Source organism: Ammospiza nelsoni, chromosome 5, assembly GCF_027579445.1.
Source record: "Ammospiza nelsoni isolate bAmmNel1 chromosome 5, bAmmNel1.pri, whole genome shotgun sequence".
NCBI classification, from domain to species: Eukaryota; Metazoa; Chordata; class Aves; order Passeriformes; family Passerellidae; genus Ammospiza; species Ammospiza nelsoni.
Genome location: NC_080637.1, coordinates 15,714,412 through 15,740,273, shown reverse-complemented (window position 1 = coordinate 15,740,273; position 25,862 = coordinate 15,714,412). Strand labels below are relative to the sequence as shown.

The following is a 25,862-nucleotide window of genomic DNA, read 5'->3' as shown; positions in this document are numbered from 1 at the left end:
TCATTAGGGATTGGGGAGGAGCAATGCTGTCTCTAGAATGCATTTCTGCCCTGGAGAAGCACCTCCTCTTAGAAGAAGCCATAAAAAACAACGAATTGAAGAGAACTACGAATTGAGAAGAACTGCATGCTCATTTGCTACAGTGGGCCAGGAAGCAGCAAGTGGCAGCTTTGGCTGCTTTCTGCACTAGGACTGAGCCAGTGTCTTTGGTGCTTGTAGGAGAAGAGAGAGGGGAGGGCTGACAAGCAAAGTTCAGGCAGGACATATGCCCAGAAACAGATCTGTACTTTTGGTGGCAAGGCTTTGGTGACTTAATGAAATCTCAGTAGTGCGGACAAACTCTGGTTGTCACAGGTTTAAGCTATTTTTCTACTGAAACTAAAACAAATATCTGGAAAGGGCTGTTGTCCTGTAAGTCAAGTGGAGTTATGTGTAGGTCAAGTGAGATGTTTGTGCCACTGTATTGGGCACATAGTTCAGGAAATAAACCTGCTATTTCCCATTATCCATATTCAGACAGACATGTGGGCTCCAGTCATTTTTATTTTTGTGGCAAGTGAGACACTGCAAGCAGTAAAGCCATAGAGGCAGAAGCACAGCCTGCATTGGTGTTGCACACTCATCACCAGTGATGGCTGCTGCCCTCAGACCCCATGGTAAATCCTGTGTGACCCCATTGATTTACCAGCAATGCTGAGTGCATAGTGGGCCCGTTGGGTTGAAGGTATCCAGTTACGTTTCCCCTTTATTACCTCAAAGTTGTCCAAATTAGATTTTAAGGCAGGTTTCTGAATGGATTAGTGTAAGGAAATAACATGCTGCAGAGAGATGTCCTTTCTTCTGTAGCTCTGCTTCACCTGTCTAAACTTGAATCAAATTGCTTGGAAGGTACCCTGAGGATGATTGGGAAAAAAATAAATTCTGCTTGCACTTATATGCATTTAAATGTGAAGGAACTCCTTTAAGATACATGAAACTAAATTTAGATTTGCACTGCTGCACCTGAGAGCAGGTCTGGTCCTGCACATTACAAATGGTATTTTCTTTGGAAGGAGAATGGTTTATGTTTTATAGTTTTAAGTGGCTTTTAATGAACAGTACAAGTTTTGGACACCTGATCTCACTGTGTTACATGTCGCAACAACTTTTTCTCAGAAAGCAGGGCAAAAGGATTGCAGAACAGCGATCTTCCTTTTGCAGACACTTGATAGCTGAATAGAAAGCTCAATTATCTGTATAGATTTTATCACTAAATGATAAAAACCATCACAGCAGGATGTCATACATGCTAAACTGAAATATGTATTGTTTAAATCACAGACACATATGGGATGGGAGTTAAAGGAGAGTAGGGAACACAAGAATAATACTTGACTTAGATGTTTGTTGCAAATACAGAGTTGAAAGTACATTTTAAGCTCAACAATACTATGAGATTTGTTCGTTTACAGGGGCAGTTATTTTTCCTGTGGTTTGTTATGTAGAATTTTCCAACTGTTAAAAAAAAAAAAGGAAAAAGAAAAGGGAGCAATCCCTTCTCTGTGCCAGGCCTATTATGTACTTTCAACATGAATGTTTATTTTGCTGCTACCTCGAAACAGATATGCCTGGTTTCTGAGCTGGGTCTGCTGACTCTGTCCTGGCTTAAAAGCTTTAGCTTTCCAATTGCAATGGCAAAGTCTTACTTTCAAATATAAACATTGAAAGGCTGCCAATAATTTCATTAATCACTGGTAAAGTTTTGCTGAGCCCAAGGTTACCATGGGTTTTATACTAGAGTACCTTTGGATTTCACTTTCTCATCTCTAACAGGGAGTAGCTTCCCTTCCCTGACAAAATATCCCTTTACAAGGCTCATCATACTAAAAAACACTTCAAAGGCTGCTTTTGGCAAAAATGCAGAAAAATTAATGTACATCTCTCCCTCAGTTGATCACTTCAGCAATAGCTGTATCTACCCAATGCATCTGCTACCACCCTTTGCAGAAGCATGATAAAAACCAACATAATTCACCCAGATGTGCCAGAAGCTGGTTTCTGTGCACCAGAGTGACTCCACAAAACTGGGGGTATTTATTGTCTTGCAGGACAAACCAAATTTCCTCCCTAATGGAGCAAGGTGGCTGCATCCTGTGCCCAGTGAGAGTCTCTGTGTGTTCCTTGCAGTGGTGGTGGCTCACTTTTCCCTGCTGGCTGTCTTTGCAGGGGAGACAACCACGACGGTGGCGCCGTTCATTGCGGGCGGGGTCAGCGACGGGCAGTGGCACTCGGTGCAGGTGCAGTACTACAACAAGGTAAGGCTGCATGTGCTGCTGCTAGCCCTGCTGTTCATACAGCTACAGGGGCAGCTAGCTCTGACCTGACATAGGCAGGTGACCTGAATTGTGTTTGTTTCACCAGGCACCTTGGTACAGCTCTGCACAAATGGTACTGGTTTTGCTTACCTTGCCTGGGACAAAAATTCTCTCATAGGACGTTTGGGTTTTGGCCCAGGAAGGCAAAACTAGATGTAGTATATTTTTTTTCAGAAGTACTCCTAGGGAAACCTTCATGTGCTTGGAACTATTTTCATTTTCAGTTTTTTAAGCTGTTACAAGTGTCAGTGTGTCTAAACCAACTGATTCACTTGTATCTTGTTAAAAAAATTGTGCTATGCAGGAGCCTTCAGTGTAATAGCTACCAACCATTAGTGTAGAATTTTCTGCAGCAGAGAAAGTTATTTCCTATAGCTGTCTTGTCAAATGATGAATTTAGCTAGCACTAGCTTCTCTGGTTTGGAAAATATGATTATTAAAAGGTTCACAGCTTTCAGTAATAAAGCACTTACTTAGTAACTTTTTGTCTGCTGTATGAAAAGATACACAAGAGAAACTCAAAAGTTGTCACTGCATGCAGTCCATGGCACTCAGAGGTGGACTCTGTGCTCCCTGTCCCTCAGCTGCCACTTGGTCACAGGGTTAGTCTGACTAAACTAAAAGCATTGCAGGCTCTCTGTGCAGAGCAGCCATTTCATGATGAACCACAAAGCAGGCTTTTAGAGTGTACAGTGTCACTGTTTACAGGTAGATGTCAGAGATCTTCTATAAACCATAACAAAAATTAGAGTTCATTTAGTGACTAAGAAGCATGGCTTTTAAGTCTGACATGCTAGAATTTTAGGGGAATCACATAAGGAAATAGAGAGGCATTGTTGGCTGTTAAAAAGGAAACAGGATACTGGTGTAGGAAGCTGAATGGAAGATGGAGGATTAATATAATCAGCAAGTTTTTTATTTCCCAGTGCTGCATCCTTTCATCACAGTTTGTGTGGCAGTTTGAATGGGAGGATTAAAATTTTATTTTGACTCCTAGATAGGATCTCCTAGTCTAAGGATATTTTATTGAGGTAGTAAAAAGCTTTCTATTAGTATTTTATATTTTCTTAAAAATTTTAAACTTAATTAAGTTTTGTGCTTAATATATGCAATATACTGTCTGCTATCGGGAGCCCAGAGAAATAGAAGTGAAACTTGTGTTTCTATGCACACATCTGTGGACACTGTGGAGCTCTTCTGCTGTTTCCACGTGTGCATATTTGTTAGAGGATTACTCTGGCAGAGTGCACAGCACTTGCAGAGGCAGTGGAGGGACACTCCAGCTTTCAGGCTCCTGGGCACAGCTGCAGGGAGAGCTGCTGGACCAGCTCACTGAAGTGCCAAGGAGCAGATAAGGGGCCTGAGCAGCAGAGGAACGCTCTTTAAAAGGCAAAGAGATCTGACACAGATGTTAAAAATAAACCCCTGCCTCATTTTCAGGGCTTGCTGTGGTTCAAGCAGACTGGTGGTGAGCCATGTTAGCAGCTGGTGTTTTCTCGTTGTTAACATGTGTGTCCTGTCATCATTTTCTTCTTCTGCCCCAGTTTTTTGAAGTGAAATGAGCCAGTCTCCACTGAACAGGACAAAATTCAGGGCAGAGAGGGAGAGCAGAGGGAAACACCAGGAAACACTGCTGATTTACTGCCTTGCCACTTGTGTGACATGAAAGTGATGAAAAGCAGGGTCGCTGTGTGGAGAGCTGCACTGTGCCCTTTGCTGTCCGTGTGAGAGACTGAGGTCATCACCTTCCCCTTAGCAGCATTTATTGCAGGATGGTTAAATTTGGGCTGGAGGGGGGAGCTCACAACGTTGAGTAGTAAATGGCACAAGCAGGATATGCTCACCAGTATGTGTTCAGTGTGCTCTGAGCACTTCCCAGCACATCTGAGAATTGCACATGTTGCACCAGCTCTCCAGCAGTGGAAGAGGGAGTGGGTGTTGCAGGGCAGGGACAGCTGGAGGCAGCTCTGCAGCCCTGCCCACCAGGCTGCCCCCACACCCTGCCCCAGGGTTAAGCCTTCACCTCAGCTGGTATTTGTTTGTACAGCAGTTTCTTGGCTACTTCATGTTTTAACAAAGCTAGAAGCAAAGTTCCTGTGAGGAGGTTGAAAAGACAGGGACAGTTTAGGGATTTGAGTTGTGCCAAGATAAATGGGATGCTGTGTCTAAACTTGACACAGTTGAGATGTTTGAATAACAGGGTACCAAAACTCATGAGTTTTGAAATATGAAATCATGCACACATATTAGTTTGCAGGTACTGCATCCTTCCACTCTTTCCAAAATCCTACTGCAGTGTCAGTTCATCATCCCAAGGCTACACAGCCCCTTTGTTTTGCTCAGACAATGCATACCCTTTCTGAGCATGCAGAGCTCCCCTGAGCTGTCTCCCTCCTCCCTGTCTCTGGCTCATGTTTGATGCTCACCTTCAGGCCCTTCTCCTCCCTCCTGTCTGCCTCTGTCTTTTCCTGGCAGCAGGGCCACAGGGGCTGCCTCCACCAGCATCCCTTTGGTGCTCCTCCCCCTTTTTCCATTCTGCTCTTTGCCTGGGGAGCTTCTGGTCTTTGCTCCTTTTTGGACATCTCTTGCCGGTGTTGTCTGTGGGAAATGCATAATCATCATCACAGATATCCCTAGAGATCCAATTTATTGATTTGTCTTTCTTGCATTAAAAAACTTCAGCAGCAGCTGTTTTCTTAATAGACACATCCTGGCAATATGCAAGGTCACCCTGCACAAAGTCAGTTTGCTAATAACCATAGTGAAATGAGAAGCAAGTGTAGAAGTGACTCCTGTAAAGTATTTTCTGTACTTAGCTCAGAAGTGATGTGCTTGGTAATGTTTATCTGTATTGTTGTTGAAAAATGATTGTTTAGAATTAGCTAATAGAATTAACTAATATCAAAAGGTCCCCTGCCACATGGGGCCAAACACTGGAGCCTCATCAGTAAACGATAAGTCCAGAGCTGGTTTTGCTGCACTGTGTTTACAGAGAGGCATCAAAGCAGTTCTCTGTCAGTTCAAGTATTTGATGCTTTCTTACTAACCCTGCTGTGTGCCAGCACTGTAAAACAATGCAGTAAGGGAGCAGATTGTATCAGAGGAAGGGAAGCGATGTCATTTTATTTACTGTGTAGTGATGGAAATGGATGCTCCCTTCATTGGAAGAAACCAGCTGGGTTCAGCAGAAGTGCCTGAGGGAAGCACATGGAACTTGTACTAAGTGTTGGCTCTGTATTGAATTTCTGGAAGGGAAGACATCAAGGGGGAGGAGTTAGAAGTTATAAGACAGCAGAAGTGAACTAGGAGTGTTTTATAACCATTATCTGGTTTCAGTTCTGTGTTAGAAGTTTTTCAGCTTCCCAGTAGCAAGGTATCAGTTTACCTGTTACTTGCCATTGTAGATGTTTGCTGACAGTGGGGGAAGACAGTCAGGAAAGCCACTTGCTGACTCTGATAGCTCAAACACATTATTTAGTGGGGTCCTGATCTTGCAGCCATTAAAATCAATGGGAGGTATTGAATTAAAGGTAACCTGTGGATGACCTGCTTTCTCAAGAGGTATATATTGATAAGAAATTTAGAAGAAATGGAATTAAAAATGTTATTTTGAAAGGAAAAGTGGAAGGAGGGGGAAGATTTCAGCCTGGTAAATAAAACTGATTTTAAAATAGTAGAAACAGCCTGCTGCTTGTCCACAGGATAGCTGGTGTAAGGGGCAGCAGCAATGTCAGCTGCCCTATTTGCCTCAGTACTGTACTTCCTCTCCAGGTGATGAGAATATAGTCAGCCTCTGATGGAGTTTGGTCCTCATCCTTTGGCTCTCCTGAGCCTGCAGCATGAGTGACAGTGACCAGGTTTAGCTGTGCTGGTACTTGTTTGGAATAGGAGCACACCCGTGTTTGATGGTGATGATGCTCAGTAGCAATGGCATTATATGAACTGTCTGGCATTTATTGTACATACAGGTAGGTATTACCTGTAACAGCAGATTTTACTGGACCTTGTAGTGAGTGGTGTTCTTAATTAAGTGCAAAGTTCAAGCCGGTCTCCCAAATTCCTGATAGAAACACAGTTCTGTTCAGCATTTGAGATATACCATCAAACTATGGTAATGTTTTACATGACTCATTACCTCAGGGTAGAATTCATCATTTGGCACAACATAAAAATATTTTGAGTATGGACATGTTCCTTTAATTATAGAGGGCATGTACCTGTATATTTGTATTTATATGCTCTGTATATGATGTGTTACTTATACATACATGACATCCAAGTTGCTTAAGGATGTTACTGTTCTGTAGGAAGAAGGTCCTTGTGCTCTCTTTAAGGGAGCACAGGATAGTTTTACCTCAATGACAGAAAACCTGGGAAAAGCATATAGAAACAAGCTCTTAGTGAGTGTCTGATGTGCAGTGCAGTAATTCTGGGGGATAGGGTGAACAAAGCCCTGAATGACTCACTGGGTGACTCACAAAAGGAACAACTTCTGTGTGCTGTTAGGCAGTGCCTATGGTGGGATCCACTTCCACGGTCAGGAGGTGTAAGATGGTGGGTCCTTAGGAGAGTGTCTCCACTGTACTGGTGTGTCAGTCTCCTAGGATGAGCTATTCAGGACAAATGTTATTCTTTCTCCACTACTGGGATGAGATTTCTTTTCATATCTGATAATCAGTAGTAAGCTGCTGTTCTTTCTCTCCCTCCCTGAATGTCTTTGATTGAGACATGCCATGGGTTTTGTTTCAGATACTTGGCTGTCTTGGGAGTAGCCCACCCCTTCAGAGTGATTATGGTTAGTAGGGACCTGCTGACTCTCATCCCTGTGTGCTTCCCACCAGCAGAACCCAGACCTGCACTTAGCCTGAAGAGAACTGCAGAGAAAACAGGCAAATTCTTCAGTTAGAGATAAACTTGAAAGAAGTGAGGGTGATTAGGGTTGATCTTCAGTGTGTTGTGAATTCAAAGGACAGGAGATGCATTGCTCTCTATTAGACTCACATATGAATTTAAAAATTTCCTGCCTGTGGTAAGTAATGGTTTCTCTTGAGTTAACTGGCCTTCATCCGGGGCAAGCTGCAGCTTGAATATCACTGAAGACTGAGTTAATACTGAAGAGATTTAGCTGTCAGCCTACTCATGCACTAGAATTTACCAGTACCTTCCCATCTCATGGAGGTTTTATCCCTCATCCACTGGCTGAAAGCTGTTTACAGTGCCAGAACACCCTGTGTTTTAGTGCCAAGTCCCACTTGTATCTTATTTTCCATAAGGTGGGTACAGCAGCTTTCCCCTTGTGCTTGCTCAGTAGGTGAGTGAGTGGGTGGGAAGGCAGCTCCCTCCCTCCCCTGGGGGCTCCTTGGCTAAAGCTGATCCTGAAGGGCTAATTTACCATGCCCCCACAGCTGTGTGTAGCACCACAGAGCTGATTCTTTGAAGTCTGCATCCACAAATCCTCCATACTATGGATCACCAGTAGTGCCACAGACTGGCTGTGGATGCCAGGGGTGGCTTCTGGGCAAAACCCACCAGCTCCATGTCTGGGACACCTCAGTGAGCCCCATTTGTTCATGCCATCTGAGTGGGACACCTCAGTGTGCCCCATTTGTTCATGCCAGCTGTGTGGGGCTCTCCAGCACTGCTGGACAGAGATTGTGTGCCTTGCTGTGATCCAGCTGTGGGCAGCTGAGGGTCTTGAAGATGGTGTGGATTTGAGAGTGCTGCCAGCTAAGGCAGACTTGGGATGAAGTTGTTCACAACAGAGAAACAGATCCTATCTGCACCTGCTCAGGACTTAGGATAAAGCAGAAGGAAGGGCAGGGTCATGGAGGAAAAGTCAGGAAGAAAAAAAGCATTTCCAGGCCAGGTCAGGGTTTCATATGATGCTGTTCCTGTGGCTAGTCAGGCAATATGGTGGTCAGAAAGAGGAATGTCATGTGGAAGTTCTGTGAATATAGGTGTCCTTTAAAGAGGCATAAATTAAGAGCATAACTGAAGATAGTATCTGTCAATGCTCTTAATGAGATGCTCTTAAAAGCATCTGCTGGTCTGTTCTGAACCACCCACTTTCACTCCATGTACACTTTTCATCTCCATGTGCAATTTTTGTCATGCCCAAGTGTACTGGGTTTGGCTGGGGTAAAGTTAAGTTTTTTCCCAGTAGCTAATATGGGCTGTGTCTTGTATTTGTGCTGAAGGCAGTGTTGGCAATGCAGGGACATTTGAGTTGCTGCTGGGCAGGGCTTACACAAAGTCAAGGACTTTTCTGCTCCTCAGACTGCCCAGCAGTGAGGAGGCTGGTGGTGCACAAGGAGCTGAGAGGGGACAGGCAGGACAGCTGCCCAGAGGGGAACCCCATGCCATGTGATTGAAGGGAAGAAGGAGGAATGGGGGGATGTTCACAGTGATGACATTTGTCTTCCCAAGTCGCTGTTACATGTGACAGAGCCCTGCTTTCCTGAGGATGACTGAACATTTTTGGGCCCATGGAAAGTGGTGAATGAATGCCTTGTTTCGCTTTGCATGTGTGCACAGCCTTTGCTTTACCTATTAAAGTGTCTTTATCTCAACCCACAAATTTTCTCACTTTTACCCTTCTGATTCTCTCCCCCATCCTTTTGTGGGGAAAGAGAGTGAGCAGCTGTGTGGGGCTTAACAGATAAAGACTTTCTATAATTCCTCTATAAGGAGGAAAGACCTTGAGATAAAAATTGCAATGTTTACCTGGCAAGCTTGGATATGTAAAGGGAAGGTTACTGGGTTTGGGGTTTGCTGAGTTTTTGCATTTCTGGGGAGCTAAGGATGTATTCCCCCATTTTCTAAATGAAGCAGAAAAATCAACCAGTTGCAAAGTACAGTCCTGTACAGCCCCTGTATTGCTTATACTCTTGCATGCCTTATGTCTGCCACTCGTTGGCAGAATTATCTTCAGGATTATCTTTACAGCAAATCTCTAACATTCATCACTGCCTTTGTTTTACTAGAGCCTCTGTTCTGATTCTGGGAGCTCGTGTCACACAGCTGCCAAACAGTGGCCAGAGGCAGAGCACTGCTGAACAACTTGAGGATGTGTACACAAAACTTTTATTTTAAAACTCAGGTCCACCCCTGTTCTCCCACCCAGGAGCCAGCTGAGAGCAAGTTTCATGCAGCCACCTATCACTAAGAGGGGATGACACAGTTATACCCCAAAAATCAAGATCTGTAGGGCTGTGTGTTGTTGTACTCGTGGGCAGCTGAAGCTTGGTGGCCGCTTGCAGTCCCCTGATAAGGGCAGGCAGGAGGTGCCTTTTAATACAAGGGCAGAAGCACAGGTGGCACAGGCAGTGCAGGCAGTGGGAGGGGTGCAGCTCTGTGCTGGAGAGGTTAATGCAGCAATTTGTTTTCAGTAGGGTGGGATGAGTGCAGCAACCTGTGACAGTGCTGCAGAGACAAGCACAGACCCTGCTGCCTCTGGCACACATGCTCTGCACGAGGTGCCTTTGGAGCTGACAGATAGGTTATCTTGTTTCCTTCTGAAAACACAGACCTCCTCTGATGATGGCAAATTTGCCTGTTATGGAAATATATTCTGTATCCAACACTGACAATTGATTTTGTCACTTTGCCTTGAAAAAAAAAAAAGGCAGAGTGCCTTTCACTACAACATTGTAGTGAAACTCAGACTGTGACAATTGTGCCAAAAGACAAGGATGGCACTGATTGCTGCTCTCTTTCCTGTAAAGGGAACCAATCCTTGTTAGACTGGGTTCTCAGCACTGTTGCCCCAGGACCAGCAGGCAGAACCAGGCAGTAGCTCAGCACAGGCTTCCCTGTGCCACCCCACTCCCACCTCGTGTGAGCTTTCCAGCACAAACACCTTGTTTGCTCAGCTCTTGGTCTCCCTGCTGAGCCTGCCAAGGCGCTGCCAGCACTGTGGGTGATTTATGAGGCAGGCACATGCCTGCAGCTCAATAGGGATTGCCAGCTCCTTGGAGAAAAGCCACATAGCTGCCACCAGCTAGGCATAACTTTGTCATTGGACCCTGGGTGCAAGACACTGCCCTCACAGTATCCAAGACACCACCCAGTATCGTTTACCTCTGAATTTGAGCGGTCAGGAAAAGTGGTTGGTGATTAAATTCTTAGATTGGTATTTGGTATTGCCCCTTGCGCTGGGCAGCACCTCTCACACCAGAGCAGGATTGCCCAGCTGAGTGCTGAGTTTTTTAACCTGGTTGGAAAAGACAGACAGACCCCAACAGAAGTCAAATAACTGGAAAAACAATTAGCAATAACGTTTGGGTATGACTTGTGCAGATGTCTATCACTGGTGACATCGGAGCAGATTTAATTGTGATCTGAGGGAGAATTTTTGAAGTTAATCCTCTTGGTGGCTCCCAGACTAATTTGTTAAGGGATTGAGGGAGATTTTCTAAACAAACAATGCAGTTGTTGAAGATTATGGTAATGCCACTGTTGATCAGATGTGGCACTGCCAGAGTTTGGATTTTGCTGGCTCAGATTGACATATTGTGTTTACAGCATTTGTGATTGACACAGACCTGCTCCAGCATTGCTTGGCATTGTCTGATAAAGAAAAATGCAGAACAGTAATTGCCATGTCAAGCAGACCTGGAGGTGGATAGGTACTGGAAATACTGAAAATGTTATTCAATTAGGAGCACCCTACTTCTCTGAGCATATTTTTCCAGAAGGAAATAGAATTTTGTGGCATTTCAAAACCTAAATTCATGGTATTTCTAAGAAATGCCAATAGATCTTTTAAAAGCTCTCCTAAGTGTGCAAGGCAGCACATTACAACATAGTGCTTCCTCTTAAAAGAAACCACATATTCTTACTTAAGATTTAACCATATTTCTTCCAATGTTATCATTCCCTTATCACCCATCTCATTGTGAATTGTTTAACAGCAGGATGTGCAGCAGGGTCTAGAGGCCAGTGATGCTACAGCAAGGTGGTGGATGGTGCTAACATCCAGTGTGGATGGTACACCTCACAGATCATCAATGTGTGCTGGATGCCTTTCCTTCTATGGCATTTTCATGGGATCAAAAGTTCTGCCATGGCTTATGCACAGGGAAGCCTGCAGGACACCAAAACCACAGGGAGCATGACCACAGTCAGTTCATTAGCTCATGTTTTTGAGGATTTAGCTGTACTTACCCATGTAACTGGGGGGCCTGATCTTCATAGAGAAAGGGTTTCTTCACAGGGTTTCTTCAGCTTTACATGAAAAAAAAGCATTTCAAGTGTAAAAGTCACTTTCTTTTCTAGCCACAACCAATTTTTTTAAGCAGCGTCCTGAGAGACATTAATGTTTAATTTAGTTCTCAGCTCAAGAGGGTAAGGAAATTTGACTGGAATACCAAGGTGGTTAGCCAGAAGCAGGTTATGAAGTTTTTTACAACTTTCTTACAAGAACAGAAGTTGCTGTATCAGCAGATTATTGTCCTTTTTGGTGGGTAGGCTTGTATACTGGTGAAAGATGTGGTAGGTAGTGCTGGAGGCTCCTGTACAATATGTATGAGGAATTTGTAGCTATGCATTTGTATTACTGATCTGTATTTTTGGTGCTACTGGGCATGGCCACTTAAAAAACCCTAGCAATTAAAATTGCAAGCAGGTAGAGGAAGGAAAGAAATTTAGATTTTCATTACTGAATGCATTCTGCATTTTACATTTGAAGTTCAGAATGTTGCTCTAGTCAAACACATAAAATATGTTCTTTGTGTCTGAATGCAAAAGATATCATTTCCCACATGCTCAGAACTCAATTTTTAAAATGCCATGAGAAAAGGTAATCTCAGAAAAAAATAGTTCCTTTTATGAGTCATTTCCTGGTTTTCTGGCTCATGATTCATACACTCACATCCTTGCTGAGGTCAAATTCATCCTCTTCCACCCAAAGAGGATCATCAATGAAAGTCCTCCTCTAGGTAAGACCATAGATTTGCTGTACAGAAACTGAACCTGGACAGATTCTGATTAGAATTAATATACCTGCCCACAGTTCTGATGTTCTTGCTGTCCTCTGAAATCCTTAAATCAAGTCAGTATTTCACTTTCTAAAGAAACATTTTCGCTTGGGTGCTGTTGAGCAGGACTCACTGGGTTATATTCTGTGGTTGTATAAAGCAAAAGACTGATTAGATGAGAACATGAGTCCCATAGATTCAAAAAATGTGACAGAATCCTGTGAAAGCCTGTCTTGAGTTCCAGCCTGCAGTATTGCAGGTGGAAAGCTCAGAGGGAGCAGAATTGTTGCTGCACATTTGCCCTGTTCTTACACACTTGCACAGCATCTACCACTCCCTCAGTGGGACTTTGGTCTGGCCTATGGCAACCATTTACATTCCTAACATCTCCTGAAAAGCACTGGAGGGCTGCCTGGCTAATATTTACTTTTTCTTGCTCTGGCTGGTTGTGGAGCCCTTGCAGGTGTTAGTGGGTGTAAAGGGATGGGGGGTGGGCAGCTGATCTGCCCTTGTAGAACAAAGATATGTGAGCCTGGACTTTAAAAGTCCCTCCCTGCAATTCCACCGACATTTATTCATGTGGATTTCAATTAGTAATTGTTTTTGTTGGTGTTTTGTTTGCTTTTTTTTTTTTTTTCTGGTGGAGGGTAAGTGTGAAGTGATTGATATCTGGGAAAGGAAATCAGGATTTGGCTGTGGAGCGACATTCCATTGTCTTGACACAAAATAACAAATAACTCACCTCTAAATCTGTGTCTCGGGAAATTAAAGTGTAAAGCAGTGAAAGTCATGTGGAGGTCATTGAGATGTAAAGTGTGACCTGCTCCCCAGCCCTGAGTAGCTCAGCTCTGTGACAGCTTTGAGAAATCTCTGGGACTGGGGAAGGGAGGGAAAGCCATGTACCCAGTGCCTGGCTTGTTCTCTCCCCCGCCTACTTTTTGGAGCTGTTGCTCTCACAGAGTTTGCAAACACCACCTGAAAAACACTGATTGTTGTGGTGGTGATTTTATATGCAAACACAAACAGTAACTTTTCAGAAAACACCTGCACAGTAAGGGACCGTGTCTTAGCAAAACCAGCCTGAGTCCCTCCTCTTTTGGAAGCCTCATCTTTGTCAAGGCTGTTCAGTGCTTACTCTTCTCACATCACCCAGGTTTTAAAGGTTTAATTTTTGTGCCCATGTAGGGCATGCACCCCCTGTCTGAACTGGGTGTCAGCTGTGTGGTTTTCCTCCTGGTGGGGAGCTCTCAGTCATGCTGGGGAACCTGGCACCCAGAGATGCTCCTGAGCCCAGTTTGCTCAAGCCCTCTGACACCTCTGCACTGCAAAAATCCCAAGACATTTAGTGGCACCTCCCAGAATGGTGATTTTTGGGATCTCCATGAGACCTGGCATAATCTGAATGGTCCTTGACTCACCGTAAGGCCCTGAGGACAGTGCTTGAAGGTTGTGCTCTGCAGCCCAGCCTGGCAAGGCCTTGCTCAAAGCCACGGAGTCATTGGAATGGCACCTCAGGAATTTGGTGCGAGTTCTTTGAAGTGCACTGTTATCACAATTAAATCATGTAGTAAATTACAGTAGCTTACTGATTTGCGGTAACTTTTCAGGTATTTTGTATCTGTCTGTGTAGTGAGAGGAAGCAGCACTTTGCAGTTACCTGGCCTTGCAGAAGTCTTTGTGTGCCAGGAGACCCTCACAAAGATCCAGCCAAGGGGATAGGGAATGAGCCCATGGAAAAGTGTGGGATTCCTGGATGTTACAGGCTGAAATGTGACTCCATTACCCACACTAAGAGCAGTTTGCTTGGCAAGGTGTCACCAGGGATTTGTCCAGAAAGGGGTTAGTTGCTGTGCATAAGTGTCACAGGTATTTCTTGGGCTCTGAGAGCAGCCCCATTGACATTCTGGATGCAAAAATATGTCATAGAAATTACAAGATTTATATAAAGCAAAAAATATTTCAGAATTGTTCTTTGGCAGGTAAACAGGGACAAGTGGCAGAGGGAGAAGGATTTGCTGAACTGGAAGAGGACAGCCGGGGAGGGAGGACAAGAGGGCTCTTCCAGCATCAAAGGATATGTTCTTCTTTCCCAGGATATGTTCTTCTTTCTTCAAAGGTGCTGGAGAACATCCTTGTTGGTGGAAAGAGAGTGAGACAGCAAAATAGACAGAAAAAGGGTTCAGAGGGCAGGAAAGGTCAAGGAGAAGGGACATCAGCCACAGGGACATTTCAGCATGAGGAAAGGGCTGCAGAGGAAGGACAGGGCACCCACAGGAGCAGGGCACTGTGGTAAGTGCCGTCTGACACATGGAAAACTGAATGTTGTCCTGAGGAGAGAATGGTCTCTTGACAGCCAAAACAGGTCTGTCTTGCTGTGTCACTGATTCAGCCTCAAAGAGCTGAGAAGCATCTGGGAACACACATTTGAGGATAAAATTTCCATTTGCAGACAGGGAAAACTCATCTTCCCATCAGCACTACAGCAGCCCTTGCCACAATTAGTCAGAACTAAGAATATACCCTTTGCAGAAGCTGGATGATATTTGTGAAGATCCTGGTCATGCTGTAGAGGCAAGGAGCATATCTGGATGTCATGTCTCTGTAACCATGGCTTTTCACAGCCCTGCTGTGCCACTGCCACATGTTGTGACAGGAGGGGCTGCTCCCCATCTCTGCCCCAGCATTGGAAGAGCAGCAGCAACTTGGGCAGTGCCCTTCACTAGTGCCAGGTCTCATAGCTGTGCTGAAACCTCCTGCTTTGAATATCAAAGTTTAGCCTCTGGATGCAGCCCTAAAGGAGATAAAAAATCAGGCCACTAAAACTCGCTTGACTTTGTGGGCCAGCCCAGATCCTGATGATTGGTGTTGCAGGGCGTTTCTCTAGGAAAAGAAACTGGTCTGATGACTTTTCAGGATTTGCATTTTTTACTCACTGATGGGAAGCTCTTTGGCTTTCCTTTTCACTGTCACAAGCTCTCGTGTTTCTGTACAGACTTGAGTCAAATTTGTATAGAGAAATGCCATTAAAATATTCAGTGAATAAAGGGGATACATACATCAAAGGAGTAAGGGGGTTATGTGAAATGACTTGTCCTGCCTTTCCCTGGTGACTAATCAGGATCTGTTCTTCACACCACCTATCTTCAAGGTACTCTGGAAATCTGCAAGGGGAAACTCTAGAAAACAAAGATTAACGTTATTGGTTTCTGTAATCTGGCCTGATTTGGAGTTTCCTGATTGATCAGCGTGGTCTGCAAGTCCATGCTAAGCTCCTCTGGCATTTCCTAGTCTCTCCCCACAGGACTGTGAGCAGTGTGCTGTCCCTGTTTATTTTTTCCTGTTTATTTATTTATTTTCCTTGCTGGGGGGCTGGGCTGCGGCAGCTTGTGCAGGGAGACACTGCTGCCATGGGCCCTTAATGAGCTTTTTGAGCACTGAAGCAGCACAGCATCGCCTGGGAATGGCGGGGGCTCCTCCCTTCCCCGCGGCCGAGGGGAGCAGAGGCCGGCGGGTTAACGAAGCAGCCGGGGCTGGCAGGCGGCCTAATGAGGGCCAGGGAGCCGGGCAGGGACCCGACAAGGCTGCAGCCCGAGCAGCAGCAGCCTCCAGCCAGTGCCCCTCACTGCAGTGCCCCCAGCAGGACCCTGTGCCACTCACTGCAATGCCCCCAGCGGGACCCTGTGCCAGCTGCCCCAATGCCTCCAGCAGGACCCTGTGCCACTCACTGCAGTGCCCCCAGCAGGACCCTGTGCCAGCTGCCCCAATGTCTCCAGCAGGACCCTGTGCCACTCACTGCAATGCCCCCAGCGGGACCCTGTGCCACTCACTGCAGTGCCCCCAGCGGGACCCTGCGCCACTCACTGCAATGCCCCCCCAGCAGGACCCTGTGCCATTTACTCCATTTCCCCCTGTTATTATTGTAGCTGGAAGTGTTAAAAAGCAAAGAGCCCCAAAAGGTCTAAGGCATTTTCCACCCAGCAGTTTTGTGGGTGGTGGGGTCTGAACCAGCGCATTAACAATGAAGAGGAGAGTGTTAAAAAAAATAACTAGGAAACAGATTCTTTTTAACCTTTAACCACTCCAAAAGGCCAATAAATCATTAGCTACTAATTAACAAAAACAGAAGGGTAACTTACTGTCTGGTAAGCAAACTCTTGGAATTACTGAAAGGCTGGCACTGACTTCAGGATGGCTTTTCTTCTTACACTTATTAAAAAGACAAACAAGCCAAGCTCTGAATATTAAGCTATGCCATGCAAAGCATTGTGCAAGAAGACTGACTGTCTAAAATAAATATATTTTTAATGTGTACAGTGAGCTGAGAAAATGCAGAATTTACAATATGCAACATCTGACTCGCAAGAAATTGGGTTTCCTCCTGGTGCCAAGTGTAACAAGGTACATAGTGTCTCATCTGCAGGCAGTACTGGTTTGCATTTTCTAAGTCTTGGCCATACTTACAGTCTGCTGCTGAATCATCTCCTCAGCTGCTTCAAAAGACTCAATGGGGTGGCTGAAGCAGGAGGAAGACCTTCTGGCTGAGATTTGAGCTGGAGAGCACAGCTTTCAGCCTGAGCTCAGGGAATATCCCTTATGTTGGAGCACTCTCTGATGGCTGACCAAAACCACTCTCCCTCTTCCCATCTGTGAGAAGAGTCAAGTGGCAAGTTTTTATCTAGGAGTGGAAGCTGGAAAAAAGTTGTCTGGTGGAGGAAATGTTTGTGAGACCTCTGGAACAGGCTATTATCTTGCAGATTAACTAATAAAAGGGTGAGATCTAGGAATCTGAGTGTCACCACTGCTGCTGATTAAACAAACATTTGAACTTTGCAGTATTATTATTACATGTACAGATACTATCTCATCTGCTTTAATTTAAAATAAGTCTGCCTAGGATTGGACTACTTACTTAAACCTCTTCAACGGTTTTGCATCCTGACTTGGAAACAGTAGGACATATGATCTAAAGTACAAGGGTTAAGTGTTTAGGACAAGGGCTCTCATTGTCTGTGGATCTGTATGTCTTTTCCATTCACTGTGCATCGTTACACCAGCTGTGTCTCTAATAAGTAACTGTGTGGGCTCTCACAGTTTAAATATTTACTTAAACATAATAGAGAACCCAAACGAAACTGAGCCACATGAGAATATCCACCTCTGATGTTCTAAGTGTAATCACAGTGGATTTGTGCAGTGGATTTGCAAACTATAAACAGATGTTTTGATGACTTTCTCTCCTCTGTCTGGTCTCCACTTGTAAAACACAAGTTCACAGATTAAGCTTCTCAGGGTTTTTCACCTGGGAGAAGCTACATGTCTTTCTTACTGTTGAATTTATGGGGAGAAGTCTAAACATTGCCCTGTAACTGAGTTTCACAAAAATCAGATTTGGCATCACTAGGAGAATACCTCCACAGTGGTGTTCTCTCTCTGCAGCCTTAAAAAGTCACTACAGGTGGCCAAAGGGAGTTCCATACCCTGTTGTGGCTCAAGGAGGTCACTCCTCCAGGTCACTGCTGAGACAGTAGATGAGTCTCACTGTAACCTCTGCTATGGTCAGAAAGGGAGCTGCAGTTTTCAAAATACATCCTAGGAGGCTGTCATTCCTGTAGTCACATTTTGCCTGTGACTCTCTCTGGGCAAAGGTGAACATCATGGGTTAGACATGAGATGGGAGATTGTCACTCACAGATCAGAACAAGTGATCTGCATGAAAGCTCAGTGAGGCGAATTCAAGTTTCATTACATTGTTTACAGTTTTAGGTACTAATTGTCATCTTTTGAGGAACATAAATATGGTTAATTTTCGTTTACAGATGGAGAAAAAGGTAGGGGACTTATGCTGCCCCATATTGATCCTAAGACAGGACTATTTCTTTTCTCCAGGTGACCCTATATGTGACTATAACATAAAAATATAAGAGTCAGTATAACAAGCAAAATGAATTTCATTATGGGATGCACAGAATGTTTGAGGAATCATCATGTGATGGTGATAAAACACTGCAACACTCAGGGCTGCTTTTTCTTCCTTTCATTTGAGTCCTGGAATAATGCACTTCTTTCATAGTTTGTTTAAGGGAGACCAGGTTTTCTCTCTGGCACTGTTTGGTACCTCTTCTTGCTACTCAGTGTTACAGCATGTGGTCTTTGAAATTTGAATCCCAGCTTCTTTCTGGAGAAGCACTAACTGAAAAAGCAGCCTTTAGGGTTAGGCAGCGAAAGGTAAATTTTCAGCTCCATGAGCAGGAACTCTGTTACATGACTTGCATTACTATTAATGGAGGTCATGCTGGTAAATTCCTGTACACCACATTGCACATTTACTCATGAGTGCAGAATTGGCACAGCTAATGAAACTTGCCTTTCGGGTAGCATGTCTTTCAGGAGATGGGTCTGACAGGCAGAAAGGACTGCTAAGTACCCAGATGAAAGTCTGCCTTTTAACTCCTTGAACATATTTCCAGAAAATAATAGTGTGAATTAATGCTGGTTAGTGTTAGCTGTTCCTACTGTTAGGGATCAGTCTTGCTTCAGTAGGATTTCATTGAGGCAAAGATCATGCTTGAAGTGTGAATGTGTGTGCTGTCATGTAGTGTTGGCAATTCACTTTCTGGTGCATTTTCCAAGTACTACTCACTGTCATTCATTTTCTTTCAAACATGGGCCAGTCCTCTGCTAAAATGGACTTCTATAATCATAAACAAATAAAGTTTTTTAAAATCATTTTCAGCCCTGCTACTTTCCCAACAATGATCTCTCCTATGGCTGAGCATTCTTTGGTGATTACCAGCCTACATTACTCATGGGCATCTTATACCCCTTTATTCTTAAACTGTGTGCACTACAGTGACGGCATCTTATTTCCAAAACTCTTCTCTAGCCTTTACTTTGCTAGGCTAAACCTGCCAAGTCCATTTTGCCTGTTTGATATGGTAAACTTGCTCTGGCTGCTGTTCTGTGCACCTGCTGTAATTGGAAGGTATTTTTAGTAAATGAAAACAAAACTGCCCAAATATTCCATCCTGTTCAGTGTTATGAAACTTTCCTCATATGCATCTGTGCAACAGCCCAGTGTTGTGTTGCCTTTTTAACCTTTCAATCTCACCATGGTTCCTCATTGTTTTGTAGTTAATTAGTAGGGTTGCTTTATTATTTTTCATCATTTAGTGCTGAGAGTTTCAGAGTCTGCAGCAGGAATTTTGTCATCAGATCCAAGTTTCATGTTGTGGCATTAATTGTTTTTCTTGCATGCAACTATTCAAAGTGATTTTTTTTTTAATGCATGATACTCTAAATATCCTTTGCATCATCAGTAACCTATATTTAACATTAATCAAAGTATTTAATGAATAAAATCTGTTCCATGATTCATTGCTGAAGGAGCTCTTAACTTGGGCTTTCTCTGACAAAGTCTTTTATTTACTTCCATTATTTCAATTATAAAGCATTCCCTGTATTAGCTGTTGAGAAGATGAATACTTGACACATATTTTGAGATCTCATCCTATTAATTCAGTCTGAAAATATCTCTTTCCTTTCCCAGTAACATATTCTTGCATTTTGGGAAAAATCTGTCAAATTCTGTCAAATGAGACTTTTAACATGGTCAGCAAATTACCTTGTGTTTGAACTAAGTATGGTTTGAACTGCCAATACATTTCTTTACATTCACTGCAATATTCCCTTTCTTCATGGTTCTGTGTGGTCATCAGAGCCCAAGAGATACCAGAGATCTTTACTGCAATGAGCAATCAACATCTAGAGAAACACTTTTCAGTTTCTATGTTAAATAAAAGTAGAAAAAAATCAATTTTCTACTGCAGCTAGTGACTGTGAAGGAGCAGCTGCAAAGTGCTGAGTCTCATCAGGTTGCAATCATGATTAACATTGGGCAGATCCCCCCTGCTGAGGGAATAAATACCCTGCCTTTGTCAAGGCTTCCATGTAAGAAACAATAGATTATTTCAGTGAAGCACAAGAACATAAATGTTAATCGAATCATTCCTCTGAATGAATAGAAGTAGCACCCAGAACGTAAACATTTTAATTTTGGAAGGGAAGGCTTGCCTGTCAGTTGGTTAGTTTTCCATGTATTTTTAAATTTATTTTGAAAAGCTGCTCACTAACATTGCCTGCATACAATAACATTTTCAGCACTTCAAATACGTGTGTTTCCTGTCTTTCCAACCTAGGCAGTGGCAAAGTCCAGGGAGTATCGGAAAAAATAAAATCTGCCTTAATATCACTAAAGAGAGGTCAAAACCTTATACTGAGTAACTGCCAAACTATGTGATCACATTAGTTCTTGGTAGAGGAAATGGAAAATACTTTCCAAATGAAATTGACACCAGGAAACATGTTTTAAAAATGTTTTTTATATATTGGGATACTTACTCTTAAAAAGAATTGTCTCTATACAGATGATGAAAGTGGCTGTAAGTATGTTAACAAATTTATGTGTCTGTAAGTGAAACAGAAATAATTAATTTATCCCCTTACTGCTTCCTTGTTTGCTGTAAAAATAAGGAATTTCAGAATGCAGTCATGCAGTACATGTTTTAAAGCAAGTGTACAGCAAGCTACAGATGCCCAGCCATCTTCATTTTCATATGGATGCAGCTACTGTTGATTAACACATCCAGTAAATATGTTTGGACTTTGGACTTAAATACGTTTTGGACCAGTGCATCTGGTCAGATCCTGCTGGCTTCATTCCTGTGTGGTGTCCTTTGCAAAGCCAGTAGAGTTCAGCTCAGTGCCTTCTCTTGTGCCCATAATGCCCTCAGAGATCTTGCACCTATGGTAGATTAAGACCCCTCAGCTCTATATGGACATTAAACATGGAAACACTTTTCTTACAGGATTTGCTGGCTCTTCACTGAGGCTGCTATGCTTCTGTTTGCACATGCACCTTTTTTAACAGTCATAATGTACTTCTCCACCGGACAAATCTGTCTCTCGAGTTTCTGCACAGGAAACATCATCTCCTGTCAGTCACTCAGAATACATCTGATCAGTGACAAAATTAGTGAAGATGATGAAGGATCTGTTTATGGTGGAAGCACAGAAACTTGATGACTGGTATTGAATTCCTGGTGGTCCCATAGGAAAGCCTGTCTGTTGGGATCACTGAATTTCCCCACTCAGTAGGTGCTGAAGTGTTCCCCCCACTTCAGCACCTACTGAGTGGGGAAATTCAGCGATCCCAACTGAATTTGGGGAGAATACCAAGTGACAGCAGGTGATGGGCAGAGTGAGCCAGTAACAGTGGAGGTGTGAAGCTGAGTGTGATAATTCTGGCTTTGTGGCTCATGTTCACCAGGATACATTGTGATTGAGTGGGCAGGAGTTTCCTACTGCCTGGGAGAAGCAGAGGTGAGGAAAAGCCAGAGCTTTTATTGCTGCTCTAAAACACATCTTCCATGCTGCACCTGCATCTGTGTGCCTGCACCAGAGCAAGCACAGATACATCCATTATTTTTGATTCTCCAGCTCCACAGGTCATTGGTCTCTATTCTCCTGTAACTAGAACCTGGCAGCTTCTCAGCTGACCCAGCAATGGGCAGTGGTTTTTCATGCACTCCATGCTGTAGCTGGAACAAGCAGGTTTCATCTAAGTTCCCTCCCAGTCATCAGACGACCCCTCACTACAGCTTTTATAGAGGCCTGAACTCAGTTTCTGGTAGCCTGGACAGAGTGCAGCCATCAGAGAAAATGTGATTTAAGCCTTTAATTTAAGCTTCAGTTGTAATAATACATCATTTTAGGGTTTTCATTGCCTTGAGGTGAAGAGGTGCAAAATGAGTATAATTTATTAGAATTTACTATGCAGAAGTGGGAAAACACCTGTTTGATATGATTTGGGCCAAAGTGGTTCAGCTGTGGAAAAGACCAAAGCCACTTCTGAGCACCCTGTGTACCATACTGGGCATATGTGGACTCTGACTGAAGTCATCCATCGGGGTTTTTCCTTGCCTAAATGTCGTGGGACAACCTAACTTCTGCTGTTTCATTTACATCTTCTATTCTTGTCCTCTTTGGGGGGTAATAAGAAGTGTGTTGCTGAGCTGACTGAACCAGCATTTAAATCTCATGTGTATGTAGCCCTGTATGACATGTGCCATTTCCTTTTTGAAGCCAAACATTGGCCGATTAGGAATCCCCCATGGGCCCTCTGGAGAGAAGGTGGCCGTGGTGACTGTGGACGACTGTGACACAGCAGTGGCCGTGCGCTTCGGGAGCCTCATTGGGAACTACACCTGTGCTGCCCAGGGCACTCAGACTGGCTCCAAAAAGTAAGGATTCCCTGTATTTGTGTTTTCCACTCATTCTCTTTTTCCAGTGAAGAGTCACCAGCGTGCAATTAACCACTGAGCACTAAGTGATTAACCAGTAAGTTGGAAAAACAGATGTGACATAACAACAAAAAGTAACAAAGTTTCATTCGGGATATGGAATTACTTCTGCCATTTAAGTTAAGAGTCCTATCTTAAAAGGACGTAGAAATAGAGACTGTAAACAAGCAATCATTGAAAATCACTGATTGTGAGAAAGGTTTCCTGTGAAGAAAGAAAAAAAATTGGTACTTTTGAGTTTAAGGAGAAGGTGAACAGCAGACAACACAGGGGGATATAAAGTAATGAGTGATTGCGGAGAGACCACTGAGAGACACATGGTGCTCTAACATCCCAAGAGAGGGGCACACTATAAAAACTGGGGCTAATCCAAATGACCAGATGACAACACTTCTCACACAGTGTGGAGTCATTTAGTAAAACCTACATCCACTAAATGTCATTAAGACTAAGATCCTCAGAGGATTTTAAAAGGGTTGGCACTATATGATAATTAAGTCCTTATATAAAAATGTATTGTTTCTCAACCTTGTGCTGAGTGGCATCAGCCAGTCCCTGCATGACTGGGGTCAGAAAGAAGTGTCCTGTGACTGCACATTTTTCTCTGATTTTCATTTTCTTCTGCATACTAGCAACTGTTAGGGACAGGTCACTGGATTCTGTATGGACATGACAGCTCCTAAGTTAAAACTTAGTGTTACTGGATTTTAATTACAAGCTCTGGAAGTGCTCATGTAGCAGAGGGAAGTGTAGCTTAAATGTGCTTATGGAAACAGTAAGATAAAGAACAAAACAAAACAAATTCTTTGCAAGAAATTACGAGCATTTCTTTATTTCTTCAGATCTTTGGACCTGACTGGCCCTCTCCTCCTTGGTGGTGTCCCAAACTTGCCTGAGGATTTCCCAGTGCACAACAGGCAGTTCATTGGCTGCATGAGGAACCTCTCCATCGACAGCAAGCCCATCGACATGGCTGGTTTCATTGCCAATAATGGCACTCTGCCAGGTATGGGCTACCAGTGCCCCAAGGGTCAACACCACAAAGGTCTCTGCCACAGCTGCACATGGGACATGGCTTAGCACGTCGAGGCTGGCACTGCGAGGAACCCCAGGAAGGGGAAGGGGACACAAGGTTCTGGAATGACCCCCTGTTAGCACTGTTGATGGTAAAGCAGCTATGGAGCAGGAACTTCAGGTGCTGTATGGCATTGTGCTGCCACTGTGTCTCTGGCCAGACCTCATTTGTTTGAGTAATGTGCAGTCCACACCTGTGCCAGGGAGGCATACAATAGCCCGTGGCACAGGGCACACTTCCAGGATTCAGCAGCACATCAGAAAGGACTGGGCTTGTTTAGCCTTTCTGTATTGCTGGGAGTTTCAGCCAGGAATTTACTCCTAAATTGACTTCTTCTCTTCTATTTTTAAACCACCTATTAAATGTCATTTTGCTTTGAGAGCCAGTGGGATTAGTTCATGAAAAAGACAACACTTACAATGACTTTTTAATAAATTGTGTTTGTTCTGTAAATAAAATTCTGCAATTCCCCAAATGTGAAACCTACTTCATGGAGCAGCCTGTTGAAAGTTCTGATTTGATTTCCAGTCCCTGGATCCCTGATCAGGATTAGTTCCAGTGATTAGGCATACAGAATGTTCTCATCATCCTAAAACTGGCTCTTACCCACAAAAATGGAAAGTCCCTTCTGTCCATGCTGCTGAAGGTCTTTGTAAGAGCTAAATTGCAATTCTAAAGTATGTTGCATTGATTGTGGATTAAGGAGAGAGTCACAGCATATGCCTTTGATAGACAGACTTATCTTTGTGCATTTAACAGATGTATGCATGATCAGCTTACATAAACTTTTGCCATCCACATTTTGCTTCACTGACTTCAAAAACATTTTTTAAAAAAAGCAAAAAACCCAAACCTTTAATAGTCATGTCTTCTTTTTATGTAAAACCTCAAATTAAGAACCTTTTTTTTAATTGAAACCGTACAAAGTAATGGTTTTCCTGAATTGCAGGCTGTGCAGCTCAGAGGAACTATTGTGAAACCAACTGGTGCCAGAATGGAGGCACGTGCATCAACAAGTGGAACACGTACATCTGTGAGTGCCCTGTGCGCTACGGGGGCAAGAACTGTGAGCAAGGTAGGCTGCAGAGAGCTCTCAGTGCTTGTCATGTGTGCACATGTCACTGCTGCCATTGCCATCCCACAGCACCTATGTCCAGCTGTGATGATTGAGGGTAGCAGAAGATTGCAGCTGAGACGTCACCCGTTATCTGTTTGAAATCATTTTAGAGATTCCCTCTCTAGTAGATGACATACTGTCATGAATAAGAGCAGCTTTCATTGATTTACTTACATAAGCAAAGTAGTTAGAAAAAACTTGGCTGTATTTAGTAATTTGTTTATAGTAAAAATGCCTGATCCTAAGCCCCTTTAAATCAGTAGAAAGAATCCTGCTGACTTTACTGGGCTTTGACTCAAACTGGGGATGAATGTGCTGTTTTAATCACTACTTTTTTGGCAAGAGAGCATTCTGTGCTAAGTAAGAGCACTTTCGGTTTTACTGGATTTCTCTTTGATTGAGCACAGTGTGCATATATGTGTAAAACCTCATTACTAAAGGATAAGGAAGGAGCAGCAGGTGAGTTTTATAGGGTGTGAAGAACTTGCAGTCAGTTTTTTCCCCTAGAAGTGAGGAGTTGCCTGTGGGAGGAGTCCCATGGGGTTGGTGCTGTAAGGTGGCTGCTCCTTTGGAATCTTCCTGGATGCTTCCAGCAAAGAAAACATGCTTCTACTTGGCCTGGTCTAGGTAGTGGTACTGGTCTAGGTAGTAGCAATTTCTCTTCCCTTTCCTGAGAAGCAGCAATATTACCTTAAGAGGAGAGGACAAATGGTTAAGTTTCTGTCTTGGAGATAAAGGTTTGCAAAGTGAAGAACAGGGAAAATGAATGATGGAGAACCTCCTCCTATGTTCCACCTCACACAGAGCCCAGAGCTATTATTATTGCCCCTAGCCTGGTACCTGCTTTCTGTAGCAGCTTCTCAAATATTTTGAGCTTCCCAGGTTTGTATGAAAATCTGATTTTTCCATGTGTCTCATGTCAAGAATATTTGTTGGTGAAATTCTTGTGTTTTCTTCATGATTGGCTTTTCTCTATGCTAC

At 43.6% G+C, this 25,862-nt stretch overlaps 1 protein-coding gene across 1 annotated transcript in view; it reads left to right on the top strand.

The window, feature by feature from the left end:
• The window catches only part of CELSR1 (cadherin EGF LAG seven-pass G-type receptor 1), a 165,163-nt gene that overhangs the window by 94,616 nt on the left and 44,685 nt on the right, over positions 1–25,862 (top strand). Inside the window, exons 5-8 of the mRNA XM_059472953.1 lie at positions 2,206–2,294; positions 22,472–22,629; positions 23,532–23,695; positions 24,714–24,839. Coding sequence (XP_059328936.1) covers positions 2,206–2,294; positions 22,472–22,629; positions 23,532–23,695; positions 24,714–24,839 — 537 coding nt within the window. The remainder of the gene's footprint in view (positions 1–2,205; positions 2,295–22,471; positions 22,630–23,531; positions 23,696–24,713; positions 24,840–25,862) is intronic.